The sequence below is a fragment of the Balaenoptera physalus genome (genome assembly GCF_965194825.1).
Source record: "Balaenoptera physalus genome assembly, chromosome: 18".
Classification (NCBI taxonomy): domain Eukaryota; kingdom Metazoa; phylum Chordata; class Mammalia; order Artiodactyla; family Balaenopteridae; genus Balaenoptera; species Balaenoptera physalus.
In genome coordinates this window covers 67,192,694-67,210,191 of record NC_138899.1, presented here as the reverse complement: position 1 = coordinate 67,210,191, position 17,498 = coordinate 67,192,694, and the positions used below count along the sequence as shown (strand labels likewise).

Here is a 17,498-nt window from a genome sequence, read left to right as displayed (position 1 = left end):
CCAGAAAGACACAGATACTGTAATTGCTTGTTGTTGATCGTAAAGAGCCAGCAGCTATAAAATCCAAACTGTCTCCTGGACTACACTATAAACAACCTAGACACCACTGCCTCACAGATGTGGTACTGAGCTGGCCAATAATGTACAAGTTTAAGGATGTACAGAAATTAAGAGCTCTTGAAGTTGTAAAGCATCTTTGACTTTGGCAATCTGTCCCCAGAGCCTATGTCCCCTGACTGTTCCAAGGGTCAATTACCATAATCTCAGTAGATAACTGGAACACAACCTTCAATATTGCTTTGGGGTTCCAGTAAACAATGTTAAGTTTAGCGAAGTCACTTACCCCCCAGAAACTGAATTCCTCCAGCCACTCTTCCCACTGTCCGGGAGATGAGCTCCGACACACAGCAGCCCATGAGGGCGGTGAGCGCCACAAGGAGGAGGAGGCCACAGCCCAGGCCTGTCACGATGGTAGAAATCCTCCATTCTGCGCTGGGGATGCCCTGGAAGGAGGCGTAGCGCCCACATTCCTCCACCATCACCATCATCTGCCGACTCTCATCGTGCACGGGATACGAGCACCTCCGGAAAGTACCGAAGGACACAGGCTTGCCCAGCTGAGATCCCCAGAGCCAGTAAGGCATGAAGAACCCCACGCAGGAGGTGGCAGCACAAAGAAACGAGAGCAAAGCCCAGATGACCCCGGTGCAAGTCAGACTGGATGCCATCTTTCACCAGACAGGGCAAGGAGGACTCAAAGTAACTGTTCTGGGTCTGCAGGAGGGAGTGAAGGTGTGAAGCCAGCGGGGGCCCACAGGTAATCCACAGTTCTGTGATGGGGGAGTGTCTATTAACAGAACGGATCTTCAGTCTTACTGGGCATCAACTTCCCATCCTGTGCAGTAAGGAAGATGGTCCCTGGTAAAACCATAAGAAATATTAAAAGTTAAATGTTTTTAGAGACGCGATTAAAACCGATTCAGTTGGTCTACAACTTTCAACTAATAAATAGTCAAAGACGCCTCCATACTTCAAAAGTGAGAAGAATTCCTTCTCTCTATAAACTTCTCCGTAATTCAAATGCTGTCAGACTGGCTCAAACCTTTTTCATGTCTTTATCTCCTATAAATGTCCCCAAATTAACTCATGCACTTAAAGAAATGCATGACTTCTACTTGCCAAGCCAGTGAATTCATTTCATATACTCACATTAAAAGTAATGTAGCATATTTACCGGCAGTAAACATAATTCCAAATGTTATAATAAAATGAACCATACTGTGGTTTGTTCAGTTGGCTTGCAAGTTCATGCTCATAACTTGTCACAACTTCTCTGTGTCCCTTTAGGTGCATTAACACTCTGCACGAGCCCGAACAAAATAATTAGGATCACTTTCACAATTATAGACTGCCCAGGCCTACAGAATGGATGGGACTATTAGGCATCCCCAGTCCTCATTCAGTAGCATTTGTGAATGCCTTCAATCTCAACTATCTTCTAGTGTCAACGAAAGAAAGCCTGTGTACGACTTATTTTCATATCTGCAATTTTGATTCACGGCCTCCAATTATTGGAACCATCTCTGCTGCTGAAGGAGTGTCAGTGTCTAATCTGAAAAAGAACCCATACTCGCCAGGACTCTACATCGAACCGCAGTCATTCTAGTGATTCCACGTGCATTCACTTCCAAACCTCCCTCCCTCTCAAAAAGAGTTCCAGAACCACTTCCCACACTTTTCAGAGAGAATACACAAGCCCAGAGCCACGCACCCCAGTTCCATCCCCAGGACTCTTTTAACTCCAGCGTAATCTCACCCACCCCCTCTCCTTTCCCAACCCTCGCCCCTGCCCTTTCCTTCCCACCCACCGCCCCATTTCCACCCCAGTGTGTCACTCCAGGGTTGCTCCGGCTACTTTTTTTTTTTTTTTAATCTTGTCAACTGCGGTCAGCATCAGCATTAGCGGCTGAAGTTGGTCTGCTGGGCCCTGAGGCTGGGGAAGACGGGTGGCACGGGGAGGTGGGGTGGAGACCGCCCTCACCTCGCGCTGGGGCAAGGCGCCCCGGGGTTAGCCAGCCCCCGGCAAAGGCCTCCCCCACCCCACCCCGAAGACACACAAGGATCCCTCAACCCCCAAAGCGGGAGAGGGGCGTTTTCCAGCCGGGCCCGCGCGGAGGGAGCGGATGAGGATGGGCAGGCAGCACCCCCCGGAGGCAGACGCCAGCAGCGGACGCGGCGGGCAGGGAGAGCCGGCCGGCAGCACAGCTCAGGAAGTCCGGAGCCCGGGCGCAGCCCAACTCCGGCGTCCGGAGAGAAAGGAGCGAAGCCCGCGCCCCGGGTCAGCCGCGCGCGGGACTCACATGGCTGGCGGGCGGAGGCCACCTTCTCTCCCGGCGCCGGGGCGCACTCACAACTTGCTGTCTCTCCCGGGCGGAGCATCCACGGCACGCGAGACCGTCCTTCCCTCTTCGCCGCGGTCCCTAACAGCCGCGGAGCCCCCGGGCCCGACGCGGGAGGGAGAGCAGGGGCCGGCGGCAGGCGGAGGGCTCCGGGAGGACGCGCGGCGCCGCCGTCCGTGCAGCCCCGCTCCCCGCGGCTCTCCGGCGGCGGCTCGGGCGGAGCGCTGTGGCCGCGCGCGGGGCTCCGTGGCTCGCGGGCGGAGGGGCGGATCTGCCTTTGGCAGGCGAGGCACGCAGCGCCTCCTCCCCACCGCCGCCCGGCCCTCCTCTCTCTCCTGTCCCCTCCCCTCGCGCCCGCCGGGACCCGGAGCGGACGCCGCGAGGGCGCGGCGCGGCAAGGCGGGGACCCTCCCGGCACGCGGGGCGGGGCGGGGCGCGCGGCCGCCGAGCGCCGGGGTCTCCTCCCACCCCCCGGGCGGCTGTCTGGGCTCCGCCAGCCCCGCGCCCTCTCCCGCCCTCCTGGCCCCGCGACTCCTTCCAACGCGAGAGCGGCGGAGGCAGAGAGACCGAGAAGTAGGGGCGAAAGTTGCTTGTCCTCTCGGGTGCTCTCCAGGGGCCTGGAAGATGAAACACGCTCCCTGTTCGCTTTTCGGGGGTCTGGTATTTGGGGTTTAAGCTCCGGTTTCCGACCGCCTTTAGGAGACGGAGATGGAAAAGAGCGCCTTAGAGACTGGGCGCAGTGACCCTTTTGAGCTTTCAGGAGCTCTTGGCACGTGGTCACCTTGGAAGGGGGTGAACAAGGCCCGTGTGGGCGTGGGAATGAGAGGCGAGAGCGGAGAGCCCGAGGCTCAGGGATTCCGTCAGGCAGCCGCCTTTCCAGCCAAGCCAGGGAGAAAGCAGGGGGAGATGACAGCGAGCCTCCCCCAAGAAACATCCTCTTCGGGAACCTCTCTCAAAGCATTTCTCCCTGTCTGTCCCCCTCTCTCCTCTTTCTCTCTCTGTCTCTGTCTCTCTCTCGCTCTCTCCCTCTCCTCTCTCTTCCCCTCCCCCCTTTCTCTTCCATCCCTCCGTCCAATCAATCTTGAAATCAATACCGCCATTGAATTTCTTTACTGAGAAACACGGATTCTGATTTCCCCTCTGGACTTAAGGTCTATTTTTTTTTTTTTTTTTTTGCTTGTCATTAGCGCTAACCTCTCTGGAAGTTTAGAGCTACATTCAGTAGACTGTGGGTCTCTGCTGAAGACGGTATTTTAAGAATCCTGCCATCTGGGAATAGCAGTTTGTGAAGTAGCTACTTCCTCAGTACAGTTTGTGCTTTTCAAAGTAGTTGAAAGTTAATAACTGGGTAGGTATATATTTCATAGTAAAATTTCAAATTGTACCCTTTTAATTAGCCATGGTGGAGTACTTTTTTTTTTTTTAATTACAGCTGGAGATGTGCGTTCTTTCATTATTATTTTGAAAGGCTTTGTGTAATTAGTTCCAACCCTTTATGAGGTCATAGACCTTTTTAAGAATATGGTGAAGCTGATAAGCCTCCCAGAAAAAGAAAAAAATGCACACAAAAAAAGTTTTCTCACAGTGGTTCTCAAGGGAGAGAAGAAGGGAGAGTATGACCCCTCCCAGGGGATATTAGGCAAGGTCTGGAGATATTTTTGATTATCATGAACCAGCATCTGGTGGGCAGAGGTCAGGGACGCTGCTAAACACCCTACAAGGCACAGGACAGACCCCCGGAATTATCCAGCCCCAAATATCGGTAGTTCTGAGGTTGAGAAAACCTGTTTCAATAAAATGTCAGATGGTTCCCTGTTCCCCTGCATCGCATCCGTGCTCAGAATCCCTGATCAAATGCTCTGATTTAAGTTATTTTTATTTGTCTTGTACAAGTCACTGGTTAATGAGTTCCGTGACTGTGTCATGATTGGCCTGACTTTCAGTTATGTATCCTGACCTAGTTATTACACAGAGCCTTCAGATCTGTATCATGTATAAGTAGAAGGTATGACTCCATAAAGACAAAATAATGAGAGTGAGATTCGGACTCACCCTTCTGTGGATATCCACCCACTGTGGATATTGGTCTAGGGCACTTTCTCAATTTGGAGTTTGAAGCACCGAGATGGCTGGCTGAGATTAAGTCCTGGCTGTGTCTCAGTCCCTACACTAAGTCTTCTTAATAGACTATTTTACCTAGTCCTCAAAATAAAAGCGGAAACATATGAAGGAGGTACAATTATTACTTTACAGAGACGTTAAGTAATTTGCCTGAGACCTTACAGCTAAAAGGTGGACTTCAAAAAAAAAAATCTCATTCTCTGCATTCTATTAAACAGAGTAAATGCTATTGAAGAGATTCTGCCTAAGATGAAGATGAAGATAGAGGAGGAGGCTGGTTGTTTTCTTTTTTAATCTATCAGGAAGCAGTATCAATTACTCATGAAAGCATAATGTATTACATACTAGGACTCAAATTTCTGACTTAGAGGAGTGAATTTGGACAAGCGGTGCCCTTTCTGGGCCTAAGTTCTCTCATTTGTAAAAAGAGGTTGGAAATAGATGACTCTACCTCATGACTCCTAGCATCATGATTATATAGATACTGTTATATTTGAGAAGAAGTTTAGGGTCATCTAATTTTGTTCAAGTATATAATTTTACAGATGAGGAAGCAGAGGCTCAGAAGCCTTCCAGTGTCTTACCCAGAGCTGAGCCTTGAATCCAGGTATCCTGGTCTCTCATTTCATTCCACCATGTAATTATCTTCCCAAACTACCGAGTCATCTGAGTTACTCCTTGAGTTCTTGTATGCACACTTCATAGGCAAAATGCATTATACTATTTTTTAAAACCCTTGCATTAAATTTGCACCTTCAAAAGGATCTTTAAATTACTTCCCAGCCAGAAGTTCTCACATAGCAAATGCTGCTTATACCTCTTATTCCAGGTTTGAGTTTCTAGCATGTTTGGATGGTAGTCCCATTAAGTCATAAGATGAGATCATGAATGTAAAAATATGTGGAAAGCTATAAAGCATCTATGACAATACTCTTGGTTAGCTACCAAATATTAATTCCCAGTCCCTCTTTCTTATTCACTAGATACTTTTGGTGGCCACATGACCCTGTTCTAGACAATCAATCAGCTGAGGAGTCCTCTAGGGAAGACTGTATTCTCTGATTAAGGAAGGAGGCATGAGAGAACAGTTCTCTCACCATCTTGGCCGCCTTTTGGACACATTATTGAAAAATAAAATGCTTAGAGTTCTGGCAGCCTTTTTTGTAACTACGAGGAAAATCACAGAAATAAATCCTAGCACCCTAAGATTGTGGAGCTACTCACCTCCTTTTGAATTTGTTAGAAGTAAATTATAGACTGTAAGTAGATTTAAGTCATTGTTATGTAAATTTTCTGCTTTTTAGTATCTGAAAAAAAGCATTTCTAATTGATAAAGCACTGTACAGCTAAGACATTTACTCAATGATTAAAAAAACACACACATTAGTCAACATTGTATCCCAGTGCTTGGCAATAGAAGATAGATACTCAATAATTTGAACATTAACTGAGGGAATTCATAAACAAATCAATATTATTGTGATTATTTTCCTGTTCTAGTGCGGCCTACAGAGTGGGTATTTAACTTTTAAACAGAGAAAGTGTGCTATGTGAAATTAGGGAAGGAGTATGATAGTGAAATATAGAAAACACCATGGAATCAATCACTGCTGACCATTGGGGATTGGTTGAAAAGGGGCTTCTTCAGTTCACATATGTGGCAATCACTATAGTTTGGCTGATACAGTGTCCTTTCCCAACCCTCTTCTTCCATACCTTTCTCTCCAATCGAAGCAGTGAAATCTAAAATCTCCATTTCCCAGCTGGTCTTGAAATTTGAGGGGCATGTGACAGTGCTAGCCAATAAGAGGAAAGTGGAGGGATGCTGGTCCCATCACATCCACATCCTCTTTCTTCAACCTTAGAAAATGGATGTGGTACACTTTGTAGCACAGCAGGCACCTTTCAACCATGAGGTGAAAAGCCTGAGGACAAAGCCCACATACTAAGAATGATGGAGTAAAATGGTGAGTCTGGATCCATGGTATCTTCCTTGGGCCGCTACATTATTCTCAGACTTCTCTTAGGTGAGACCAATAACCCTTAGCTGTTTAAATCTGTGATTAGCAATAAATAAATACCTGCTAGACTATTCAAACTAACTGTTCTCTTGCAGTCCAAGAGCTAGCACCACAGTTAAGTGGATTAGAGCACGGACGCTAAGCAGAGCAGAGAAGAGAGAGGGCAGAACGATGTCAAGGGAGAATTCATTCTCCAGCAATTGGTGGCTGCAGTAGGCATTCCTCGTCTATAGCATGTATTAGAGAAGATGGACCCTCCTTACAACTTGGCAATAGAAACAGGAATAGCTATGAAGATAGTTGATAAAATGTCTCCCCTTAAAGTCTTAACTTTGAGAAATTCAGGGAGACTGAAATTCTAAGCATTATAAATGGCCTGATACAAGGAGGTACGCCTCAAAGACAGACCAGCAAGAGAGAGATGCAGGAAGATGTAAGATGCACAAGAGAACTAGCGGATAACGAAAGGCGAGACTCCATATAGAGCCAGGGAAGAGAGATTTTCCTTAACTGTTTCTGGCTGGGGAGTTTATCAGTTTATTATCAGGATGGATCCTCTGTTCCTCACCAGATGCTGGGAGATGCCCCAAGAAATGTTCCCCTAGCTAAAAAACTATAACCAGATTTTTCAGCACAGAAACAGCAAACGGTTAAAATAAGTAGAGACCACGGTAAGTTCTTCCTTTTTGCCATTTCCTTCCTTCCTAAACTACCCCTTCCCTTCATGAATGCCTTCTTAAAACAGATTTAACGAGGTATTGCTATGGTGTCCATCTTATTTGTAGGGAAAAAAAAAAATCTCACGGGACAAGTGACCTTTCAGATTTCCTGGTCTCCATTTCAAGTAGTCTCTGGATGAGATCATGGATTGCTTTTAGGATGCTTATTCTTCCGTTTGTATACATACATTTACCATAGCTATCCTAACATCCTGTTTAAGTAAGGTTGCCTATTTCATTTTCTAGGATAGAAATAGAATAGGATAGGATAGGATAGGATGTGTTTGATAGACTCAAGACCCCTCTTCCCTGTAGAAATTGCATGTCTCCTTATGTACAATTTCTAAACATAGTGATTTGTATGACTATATTCCCCAGGAGCTCTCATGGAAATAAGATGCATACAGTCTGTGGCCTGCTCCCAGAGGTGCTGTCTGCATTATTCATTTAAAGTTTGTGAATTACTTTGGAAATACAAACTGCCATATAATTTCTCTATGTTATTCTTTTATGAATTAAAGTAGCATACAAATTTTAAATCAATAACTTATTCATAAGAAGAAAAAAATGTGAAGTGTTAAATCACATTTAACACAGCAAACACTTCACATTAAACCATCAAAATGGGAAATGTCCATAATATGTATATTTTTGCTACATGACCCAGTATGCATTTTAAAGCAGTGCATAATTATGTTTAATACTGAATCAGTGTTATGCTTTTGCTACTTTTAAATTATGCTTCTTTTTTCTTCTAGTATCAAAAGTCATCTCAGGCTTTTTCAGTGTTACAACTATGTTTTCTGATTTTTTAAAAAATTTCCCAGAATATATAGAAAGAGAAATATAACAATCTCCATAGAAACAGATAAAAATTTTGTGTATATGTAGATAATAATATTTTCCACCAGTGTCATAACTTCTGAGAGAATTCACAAAGATTTGTACTACAGTATTTTAAAAATCTTAAATCCCACCCTCCTTCACCAAAATAAGATGCATTGCAAGGATTGAATATACTAATGCAACAGTCTAACAGAAGAAAGCCAAACTTAAATGCTGAATTTGGTATTATAATACTAAGAGGGGTTAACAAACACTGATTTTTCTAAAGTAAATAATTTCATATTACAGCCATTGTGAAATGGCAGAGGGGAAATGCGTCTTCCCCAGTTCCCTGGATTTCCTCAGGAGAAATCTAGCTGAAATGTACCCGGCCTCTCTCCACTCATTTAAACCCTTGGGGCAACTGGTGTCTCCAGGGAGAAACCACCTGCCAGTGTGCGTGGTCAGGGCTGCTTCTCTCTTGTGGGTGAACCTCCCACATGGGAGACCTGCCCTCATCCACGTTGCTGAGAAGAAAGGGTGGGTGAATCTGGTGAGTTCTGGGCTCCATTAGCAGACCCTTTGCCCCTCACTAAGCCACATCCTCCGCTTTAGCCTTTATCAGTAATAATCATAATATTTTAGTCTCCATCTGCCTCTTTTTCCCCCTCAGTTTGTTCATATTGCAGCTGGGGAAGAAAAGTGCTATTTATTGGCCCCCGTGAGAGACCCCACTAAGAACTATCACAAATTGAATGTGTGCATGCTTAAATATTACTTAAATATCACTATTTTGTGACCAATATGCCAGCAACACCAGGTCTTTACTAACAGGGATCAAGGAGAAAAGAAGGGAACTAATTTTCAGCAGTTAGCATTGAGTCAAAAGGCCAAAGATTGTCTCTTAAATGCTGTGCTTGGTTGAGTCGCCAGCTAGAGTGAAGGGGTGGATGAAAAGAGAAAGCTTTTTTGCTAGTGATGTCTCCGAAAGATCAGTGTCTCAGTGTGTTAAAAGCAAAAGAGCATGGGCAAGGTGACAAGAAGCAGAAGATATAAGAATAAAAATACAATTAAGAGCAGTGTCAACAGGTAGACATTAGAAGTGGTGATGGGGGTAATAAACAGCGGAGTTGGGGAGAGGAGAGAGGGGGAGGGAGGAAAAGAGGCTGGGAAGGGGAGAGAGGGAGAGAGTGACAGAGACAGAGGGAGGGAGAGGGAGGGGGAGGAGAGGGGCAGAAAGAGAGCCACACAGAGAGGGAGACCAACAAAGAGTGAGAAGACAGGTGTTCTGTTTCTGGGTTTTGGTTCTGTTTTGCTTTGTCTCCCGGGAGGGAGGGATAAAGAACAATGCTGTATCTTCTACCTTGAAGGCACAGACATAGGATACTTGCCATGTCTGGTGAAGGATGGGAAAAATATGGATCCCGTGATGCAATTGCTACTACGAGGGCATCAATGTGTCATGAGGAGGACATGTCCACTTGGAATGTCAAAGGGACATTCACTATGTCGACTGAAATAAAAATGCACGATGGAAGAGCTGTGCATTTCAGGTTTATTTGGGGACTACTAAAGACTATATAGCCCAGGAGACAGCCTCTCAGAGAGCTCTGAGGAACTGCTCTGAAGAGGTAAGGGGGGAGGTCAGTGTATATGTGATTTGGGCAAAGGGGGTACATGCAACCAAGCACGTTTCCGTAGAAGTTTGCTGCTAGTCACAAGGAATAGACATCTTAGTTAATGGTTTTAGTGCTTTTCTAAGTATGGGAAGATGCAAGAATCCAGGTTCACACAAAATTTCTCCTGAAAGTATCTGACTACCTGAAGGCCTGCTCTACCAGTTTTCCCAGAGCAGGGAGTGCCTTATTCCTGATCTCCGCCCTGAACTCCTTTCAAGGTAGAAGATACAGATACTAGCCACTGTGACTGCAGTGGCTAGTGCCTCCATTCTTGTAGAGCCAGATGGCAAACGACATTTTTCAGTTGTCAACTATATGCAGGGAGATGATAAGCTATGTTTCCCAACCCTTTGCCAGGTTCTATAGTAGCAATCCAGTGTAATAACTGATGTTTGATGTGATGCCTTTTCCAACTGGCTCAGGCAACTAACCCACCCTCCCCTGTGCTTCCCATCAGTTCATACCTACTTCTGCTATAGAGCTTATGATGATGGTAATTGTAATTACTTGGTTGTGAGTGTATATCCCAAACTTGATTGTTAGTTTTTCAAGAGCTACCTTACTCATCCTGCTAGGCACATAGCAGGTGCTTACACTGTAAGGCCTAACATTTCATGGGCTGCCTTGACATCTTTGAGCCTCACACAGCCCTGAAGGCCTAGCCATGAGTTCCCATGCTCTTGCCAGATATGCCCCCATCCAGAAAAACAGGCTGCCCGCCTGACTAGCTCCCCTATTAGCCAGATCAGCTGCAGCCCATCTGGTCCTCCACCCAATGGATTTCATCTCTGTCCCAGCTCACAAAATGATTCAAACCAATCAATCACATCCTCCCGTGGGAACAAGGGAGCCCTGCACCCTCTTGTTAATACAAAGCCTGTCTCTTACAGCCCCTGCTGGCTTCCTCTGCTCTTAAGTGCAACGCAGGTGTGGCCCTATGTGATGTGCGGGACCCTCTGTCCCTGGGCTGTGTGTATATGTGACTAATAAGTGATTGTCGTGATTGTCATCTCATTTGTTCGGTGTCAGGAGTCGTGTGTTCCGCCAGCTCATACTCTTTGAGGTTGGGGACCCCTGTCTCATCAATGAAGTGACCAGGAGGCGATCAGAACATTGTTGAATAAATTATTTGATTAAAAATGTAATGTCTGAACCCAAATCGTCGTATCATCAAAAAAGACTACATTATACATTTCTGTGTTTTTCTTAAAGGCATTAAATTATACAATCTGCTTTGGGAATATTTCCATATAGCAAAAATATTAAGTTTAGATGTGAAATCCTTAGCTATCTAGAACTATCTTAACCAAATCAGCCACTCCTTGATTGGTGCTGGTAAAAATTTTACTATGTAATTGAAATAAGCAATTACGTACCAATTATTAAAATCAAAATGTGGTAAGATTGAGGGATTTTTTTTTCTTTTGGCTTATCTGTATTTCCTAATCTTTCCTCAAATAACCTGGATTACTTACATAATTAAAATGTTTAATTAGAAGTAGAAGCCAATTATCAATTGAACGAGCTTTCGGAAACACAGAATAACTAAACCTAACCCACTGGATAGGACAACTATGAAGAAGTGAATTTCAGGTCAAAGTAAGGAAGGGTAGGAGTCGTCCCCGGTGGAACATGCACTTCAAAAACTTGTGAACTCCAACACAATCAGCGTCCGCTCAAATTGCAGATCTGTGTCAGGAATGTTGTAGAAAACAATCCAGGTTTGGTCTGAAGTTCTAGAGCCTTTTCTGTTCCCTTAGATTCTTCTGGAGTCAACATTCTTTAACACTTCTGTAATAGCTTAATTTCATTTCCAGTGAGGCTCCTACATTTTTGCAAATCGCCTGGAGAAACTCTAGTCTCTTCTCACTAAGCTGTGGGTCTCACACCTGTCTTACCCCAGGTTCCTCGTAGCAAACCCCAAGTGGTAAAAGACCTCTTCTTCTTTATCTCCCAAGTAAGGCCACACCAGGTGGCAGGTTTTTCAGAGACTTAGAGGAAGACCAGGGAGGGGGGTGCATTTTAGCGCTGCATAACAATCTGCCTAAGATGCAATACTAGAGCCCCCTGCCATGCGGAGTCTCACAGGGCTCCTTAGAGAGCTCTGCCTCCAGCCGTCATTCTCAGCCAGGTGGGTCCCTCTTTCTGGACCATCCTTCAGTTGCTCCTTCCTGCACCTCTAAATTTTCTGAACCACTTAGCTCCTGTCTTGCAGGCTGCCTTGGAAACTTAAGTTTCTGTTCTCTGTATTGTTCGAGCAGTTCACTTTGCCTCTTTGTCTCACTGTTGTTCATCCTCTGGGGATGATCATAGCCACAGGCACTAAATAACACCCCCCTCCGCTGACCCAATTTTTAAAAAATGTTCTCTTGCTGAGGAGATTTGAATTTGCGCCTTCTTCAGATGTTAACTGGCTCAAACATCAGCCTGCTTTTTAAAAACATAAGATAAACTTATTTAAAATATATTATTAGATTATGCTTCAAAAGGCACGTCTCTAAAAACAATAAGTTCTATGACCTCTTAGAGACCCTTTGAGCCAAAATATTAAAGTAAAAAGCCCACATTATTACTGGTTTGAGAAAGAATACATAAAACACACCAATACACTGCCTTCCAAAAAATGTATGTTTTCCACGAGGATTTAGAGCCAGCTTCTGACCATTATAAGCAAAACCCACACTGTTCAGCGGTAGAACACTATATGGGGGGTCAAAGACCTGAGTTTAAATTCAGAGTCTGGATCTTGACCATACTAGTTACGACTCAGATATCAGTTCTATTGTAACCCATTTACACCAGGCAGTGGCTTTACCTAGTAAGGCTAGTCACCATTGCATCTAACCGCTTGCCTGAGATGAAATGAATCAATTAATTTATTCATATCAGTTAGTGGTAGAGTTTGAATTAATGGTGGTGCTTGGATTAAAATGTGATTGTCTTGAATGTTGTATTTGTTTCTTTATACCAGAAGCCTCCTAGTGGCAGAAAGGCAGCAAAAAGGACCTTCAGTAATTTTTCTTCTAGGTATAAGGGTGAATGTAAGATTTCAGCCTAACACTGTCTGACTTTTCTGTTAATAACTGATTAGCATCCAATGTCTCTACTCTTAACATATTAACATGGGAGCAGATTTGGTTTAGTATAGTTATATTAAAAATGTCATTAGCCAAGAGAAACCCAAGTTCTATCCTTGCTATAAACTCCCTATCAGTTACATTCTGTTCCTTCTTCTTGTGTTTTTGTTTTTACATATATGGCTATTATTTCTTCCATGGTCATGATACTCAATCAGAAATTATGCGTAATGTGTTTACTCCAAAATTTTAAGACTTCACTTACAACTTGCTTTTGATCCAAAAGTATTGCAAGTCTTACTTGAACTTGGATATTGCTTAGAAAACAAATAATTATGGTGTAGTGAAGAGAGGAAAGACCTGGTTTCCTCGATTCAAAAGAGCCTCTGAGTCTGTTAAACAGAACAGAGAATAAATGTCTGGTTTTTGATGGATGCTTCCTAATCTTGATTTTTGTCTGTAAAGAGGCAGAAAAGGGAGAGGCACAAAAAGGAGATCTAAACGCAGGGTAGAAGTCTGGAATACCCAGTTCTGGGCCGGGTTTAGCTGCTAAATTGTTGCTTGACCTTGGACAAGTAACAGTGAAAAGTGAGAGGTCTGATCTGATTGTTCTCTCCTCCAAAAACAGCTGCATCGTTCTTCAATGAATTGGATAATATGATTACCAATAGCCAGTCAGGCCAGGATCAGGCAATTCCCCGCTGTAGTATGTTTGCTAAAACTACGTGAGATCAACTTCTGGAGGGCTCAACGAACCCCAGCAGGAACATGGATGGAAAGATGCACCATTTTGCCATGGATTAACTCTTTCCCAATTTTTTGTTCCTGTACTTTTTAGACAAAAAGAACACCCTAAAGCCTTAATAACAAGTCTCTTGTCCTAATCAGTGCTGGAGAATGATAGGACAACCTGACGTCAAGCTTCCCAATGTAATAAGTTAATCCAAACCATCAATTTTGAATTGTTTATTTTTCCCTAGCCAGGTTCTGCAGAATTTTTCTTCTGCCATCTTAGAATTCATTCAGTAACAATAACAAGAAAGAAAATCCAACATGTTCAAACCTACAGTAAAAGTTCGACCTACCCTTCTACGATGAATTCGAGGGTGCAATTAGTTTGCCAAGAGCATGCAAAGAGCAAGACCCTTTTAGGGGTCATAACAGTTTAATGAACCTAAATTTAATTGCTTTTCTTGTTTTATATTGAAGAGAAAAGTTATCTTTGTTGGGGAGGGGTGGCATGTCTGGGTATTTTCCAGAGTTTCTTGGATTAAGTGCTGCTATATAATAAAGGTAAAAAGTAGTATAAGATATAGCATAATGACTTGCTGCCACCAAGATAGGATTGATCTGAATTTGATTTAGCCATAGAAATATCTCCTATGGGAAGAAAGCCTGTTAGGGCTTAGAGCAGGCAGATTCTGGGCTTGGCCACTTACTGGTTTTCTCATCTTGGGTAAGTCAGTTATTCAGCCTCTCTAAAACTCAATTTGCTCATCTGTAAAATGGAGCTTATGTCTTCCCATAGTGTTATTCTACAGACTAAATGAGAAAACATATGTAAAGTTCTTATCACACTGCCAGGCACACAGAAAACTGCTCAGTAAATGGTAGTTATTATTTTAGGAAGATCTCTCTTCTACTATCTTAGAATTCATTTAGCAGCAAATAATCCCCAACACATTCAAACCTACAAAAAGTTCTGACCTACTCTCTTAAGATGATAAAATTTAAGAGAGCTTTCTTTTTAAAGTATTCAATATGTAATCTGGTGTTTCCCACGATTCTTTTTAAGAGAGAAGAAAAATTTTGACCACATTTTTCATACAAATAAAAGTATCAAAGTAGACTCTGATATATTGTTTAGTATGCTATATTATACAAAATGGTAGCCAATAAAAGTTTTCCAATGGAAATAATCTTTGACACTTCAATACATCAAATTAATGAACATTGAACTTTGAGAAAGCAATAGAAATATGCATTTATCCAAGGGTGAAGTCCCCCAAAGCTAAATTCTGTGGGTCCAATTTTTTTCTTCTAATCAAGTCTGACTCTCTACACCATAACCCCTCCCTTCTTTCTTTCTTTTTTCCCTTCCTATCTCTGAATCTATCTTGACCATCCAGTTTAGCAGGGACATATATATATAAGTTGGGGTCTACAGGGAAGACACATTAATACAATCCCAAAGTCCTTATTAAATAATAGCTCATAAGTGATATAGCCCTCACTGATTTCTATCAATTCTAGCTAATAAAAATTAATAGCCTTCGTGGATAAAACACAAAACATACTAGTCTGCAATAACATCAATCATCTTCTAATTCTTTACCTTACTGACTATTGTGAAAATAGAAATACCTATCTGAGTACAAACCCAAGAAAACATTTTTTCCTGCTGTAATAGACTTCCGACTTTAGAATTGATGTAGAAACCCCCAGACACCATTTTATCTTGATCAGGTTTCGGAAACCAAATAAATGTTATTTTGATTGTTAAAAATGGATAATATCCTTCCAGGAAAGAATTACAATAATGGGTATAGCAGGACGCCTCTTCATCAATCTGCTGCGAGTTTATTATTTACGCAGAGACCTGTGAGCTAGAAACGGCAGGGTTGCTACTCACTAGCGCCATCTTGTGGTGACCTAGGAGTATGGTTTGCCACATTAGGAAACTTCTCCCTGGCACAGACCTGGCTTAAATCAAGCATAGTTAACTCTTAGCATGAAAGTATTTTCTGGTTTGTGGATTTCTAGGTCTTTAATGACTCTCCATTCTTACACCCATTCTCTGCCGTTGGTTGAAAGGCTAAGCTTAGCATTCTTACCAGAGGTTAAGTAAGCAGGGAATAAAAAAGGAAGCTCGCATCAATCACTATTGTTTTTGTTATTTGATGGTTTAAAAAAATATGAAGTTTCCTTACAGAAGGATTCTAAATAATATATGTAGACACCCCCGCCATCCCCACTCAGGAGGCGGAACTTATCCCCTCCCCCACTCCCTGGAGGGGGGGTGGACTCAATGTCTCACAAAGAATAAAGTATGGAAAGGAAAAAAAAAATAGTAACTTTCCAGTGGAGAAGCCTGACAGATAACACCTTAACCAGGTGACCTAGATGAACATTACTGGCCACGTGTGGATTCCAGGTTCCCCCAATATGATGTGACCAAAGCACACTTCACTTCCATGGTATTCTTTCCAAAAACCCATCACCCCACTCTAATCACACCCGACCAAACCATATTGGGGGACATTCTACAAAATACCGGATCAGTACTCCTCAGAACTGTCAAGGTTACGAAAAAACCAGGGGAGGCTGAGACACTGTCACAGATCAGAGGAGGCTGAGGAGACACGGTAACTAAATGCAATGTGGTCTCCTGGATGGGATCCTGCAACAGAAAAAGGGCGTCAGTAGAAACACTGGGGAAACCCAAATAAAATCTGGAGTTTAGTCCGCAGTAAGATGCCAATGTTGGTTTCTTAGTTTTGACAAATGTACCACAGTATGTAAGATGAAAACGTCTGAGGGGAAACTGAAACTGGATGAGGGGTATATGGGAATACTCTATTCTATCTCCGCAAAATTCTGTGCAGTTCCAAGTAGTCCAAAATAACAAATTTATTTTTTATTAAAGTATTAAGTATTTGTTGTATGTCCATGTCTACGCTGGACGTTCTTGAGGATGACGTTTCATATTTGAAGAACATGTCACACATGAAAACACGTTTTCATGTACTTTCATCTAAACTTCCATGGCAGCCTGCAAGGTAGGCAAGATGGGATTATTTCCATCGACAGTGTAGAGATGAGGCAGCAGAAATTAAGAGTTTCTGTCCTTCTGCAAGTCACTCAAGGAGGAAGAAGAAGAGCCAGGACTCAAGCCAGGACTGGTGGTTCCACCTCCAGGACTCTTTCTATACCTCATAAATTCCTCACTTTTAAATTCGAATCCTAGTGGTTCTGGGCTTCCCTGGTGGTGCAGTGGTTAAGAATCTGCCTGCCAACGCAGGGGACACGGGTTCGAGCCCTGGTCCGGGAAGATCCCACATGCCGTGGAGCAACTAAGCCCATGAGCCACAACTACCGAGCCTGCACTCTAGAGCCTGCAAGCCACAACTAGAGAAAACTCGCGCACAGCAACAAAGACCCAAAGCAGCCAAAAATAAATAAATAAAAATTTAAAAAATAATAATAATAAATAAATTCTAATCCTAGTGGTTCTGTTGGGTGTGGCTGACATGAGATTGTTAGATTTAATGTACTCATGTTATCCTGACCCCTCTGTGTGAGGATTTGAGTGTGGAAAATAGCAATGAATGCTATAAGAAAAAAAATTGAAATGGGAAAGAGTAAGTCAAAGTTCCAATATTTATTTACTCCCAGACTTCATCATGAAGTAATAAAGTTCCCTCCGCCAAGAAAAATCCCTCTCATCTTTAGGGCTTGGCTCAGGAATTACTTTGCGAGTCCGTCCTCCGGGCTCCCCACGGCATTCATGGTGCACACGTCTCCGAAGTCTGTACTTCTGTAGCACTTTTCACTGCTTCTTTTGCTTGTTTCTTTGTTTGTTTGGGATAAATATTAGAAATATACATTCATATTCTTGCTACATATAAAATGACTCTCCCATTTCTCCTTTTCTTAA

The 17,498-nt window shown here is 43.3% G+C and overlaps 1 protein-coding gene across 3 annotated transcripts in view; it reads right to left on the bottom strand.

Annotated features, from left to right (window-relative positions):
* Positions 1 to 17,498, bottom strand: part of LHFPL6 (LHFPL tetraspan subfamily member 6) — a 270,020-nt gene that overhangs the window by 232,809 nt on the left and 19,713 nt on the right. Inside the window, exons 1-2 of one of the 3 annotated variants that reach the window (XM_082435035.1) lie at positions 2,361 to 2,757; positions 344 to 918 (exon numbers count right to left, since the gene is read on the bottom strand). In XM_082435035.1, the coding sequence (XP_082291161.1) occupies positions 344 to 728 (385 nt within the window). In that variant the 5' untranslated portion in view covers positions 729 to 918; positions 2,361 to 2,757. Of the gene's footprint in view, positions 1 to 343; positions 919 to 2,360; positions 6,654 to 17,498 lie in introns of those variants that run through there. The other 2 variants (XM_082435034.1, XM_082435036.1) reach the window with 2 other exon arrangements.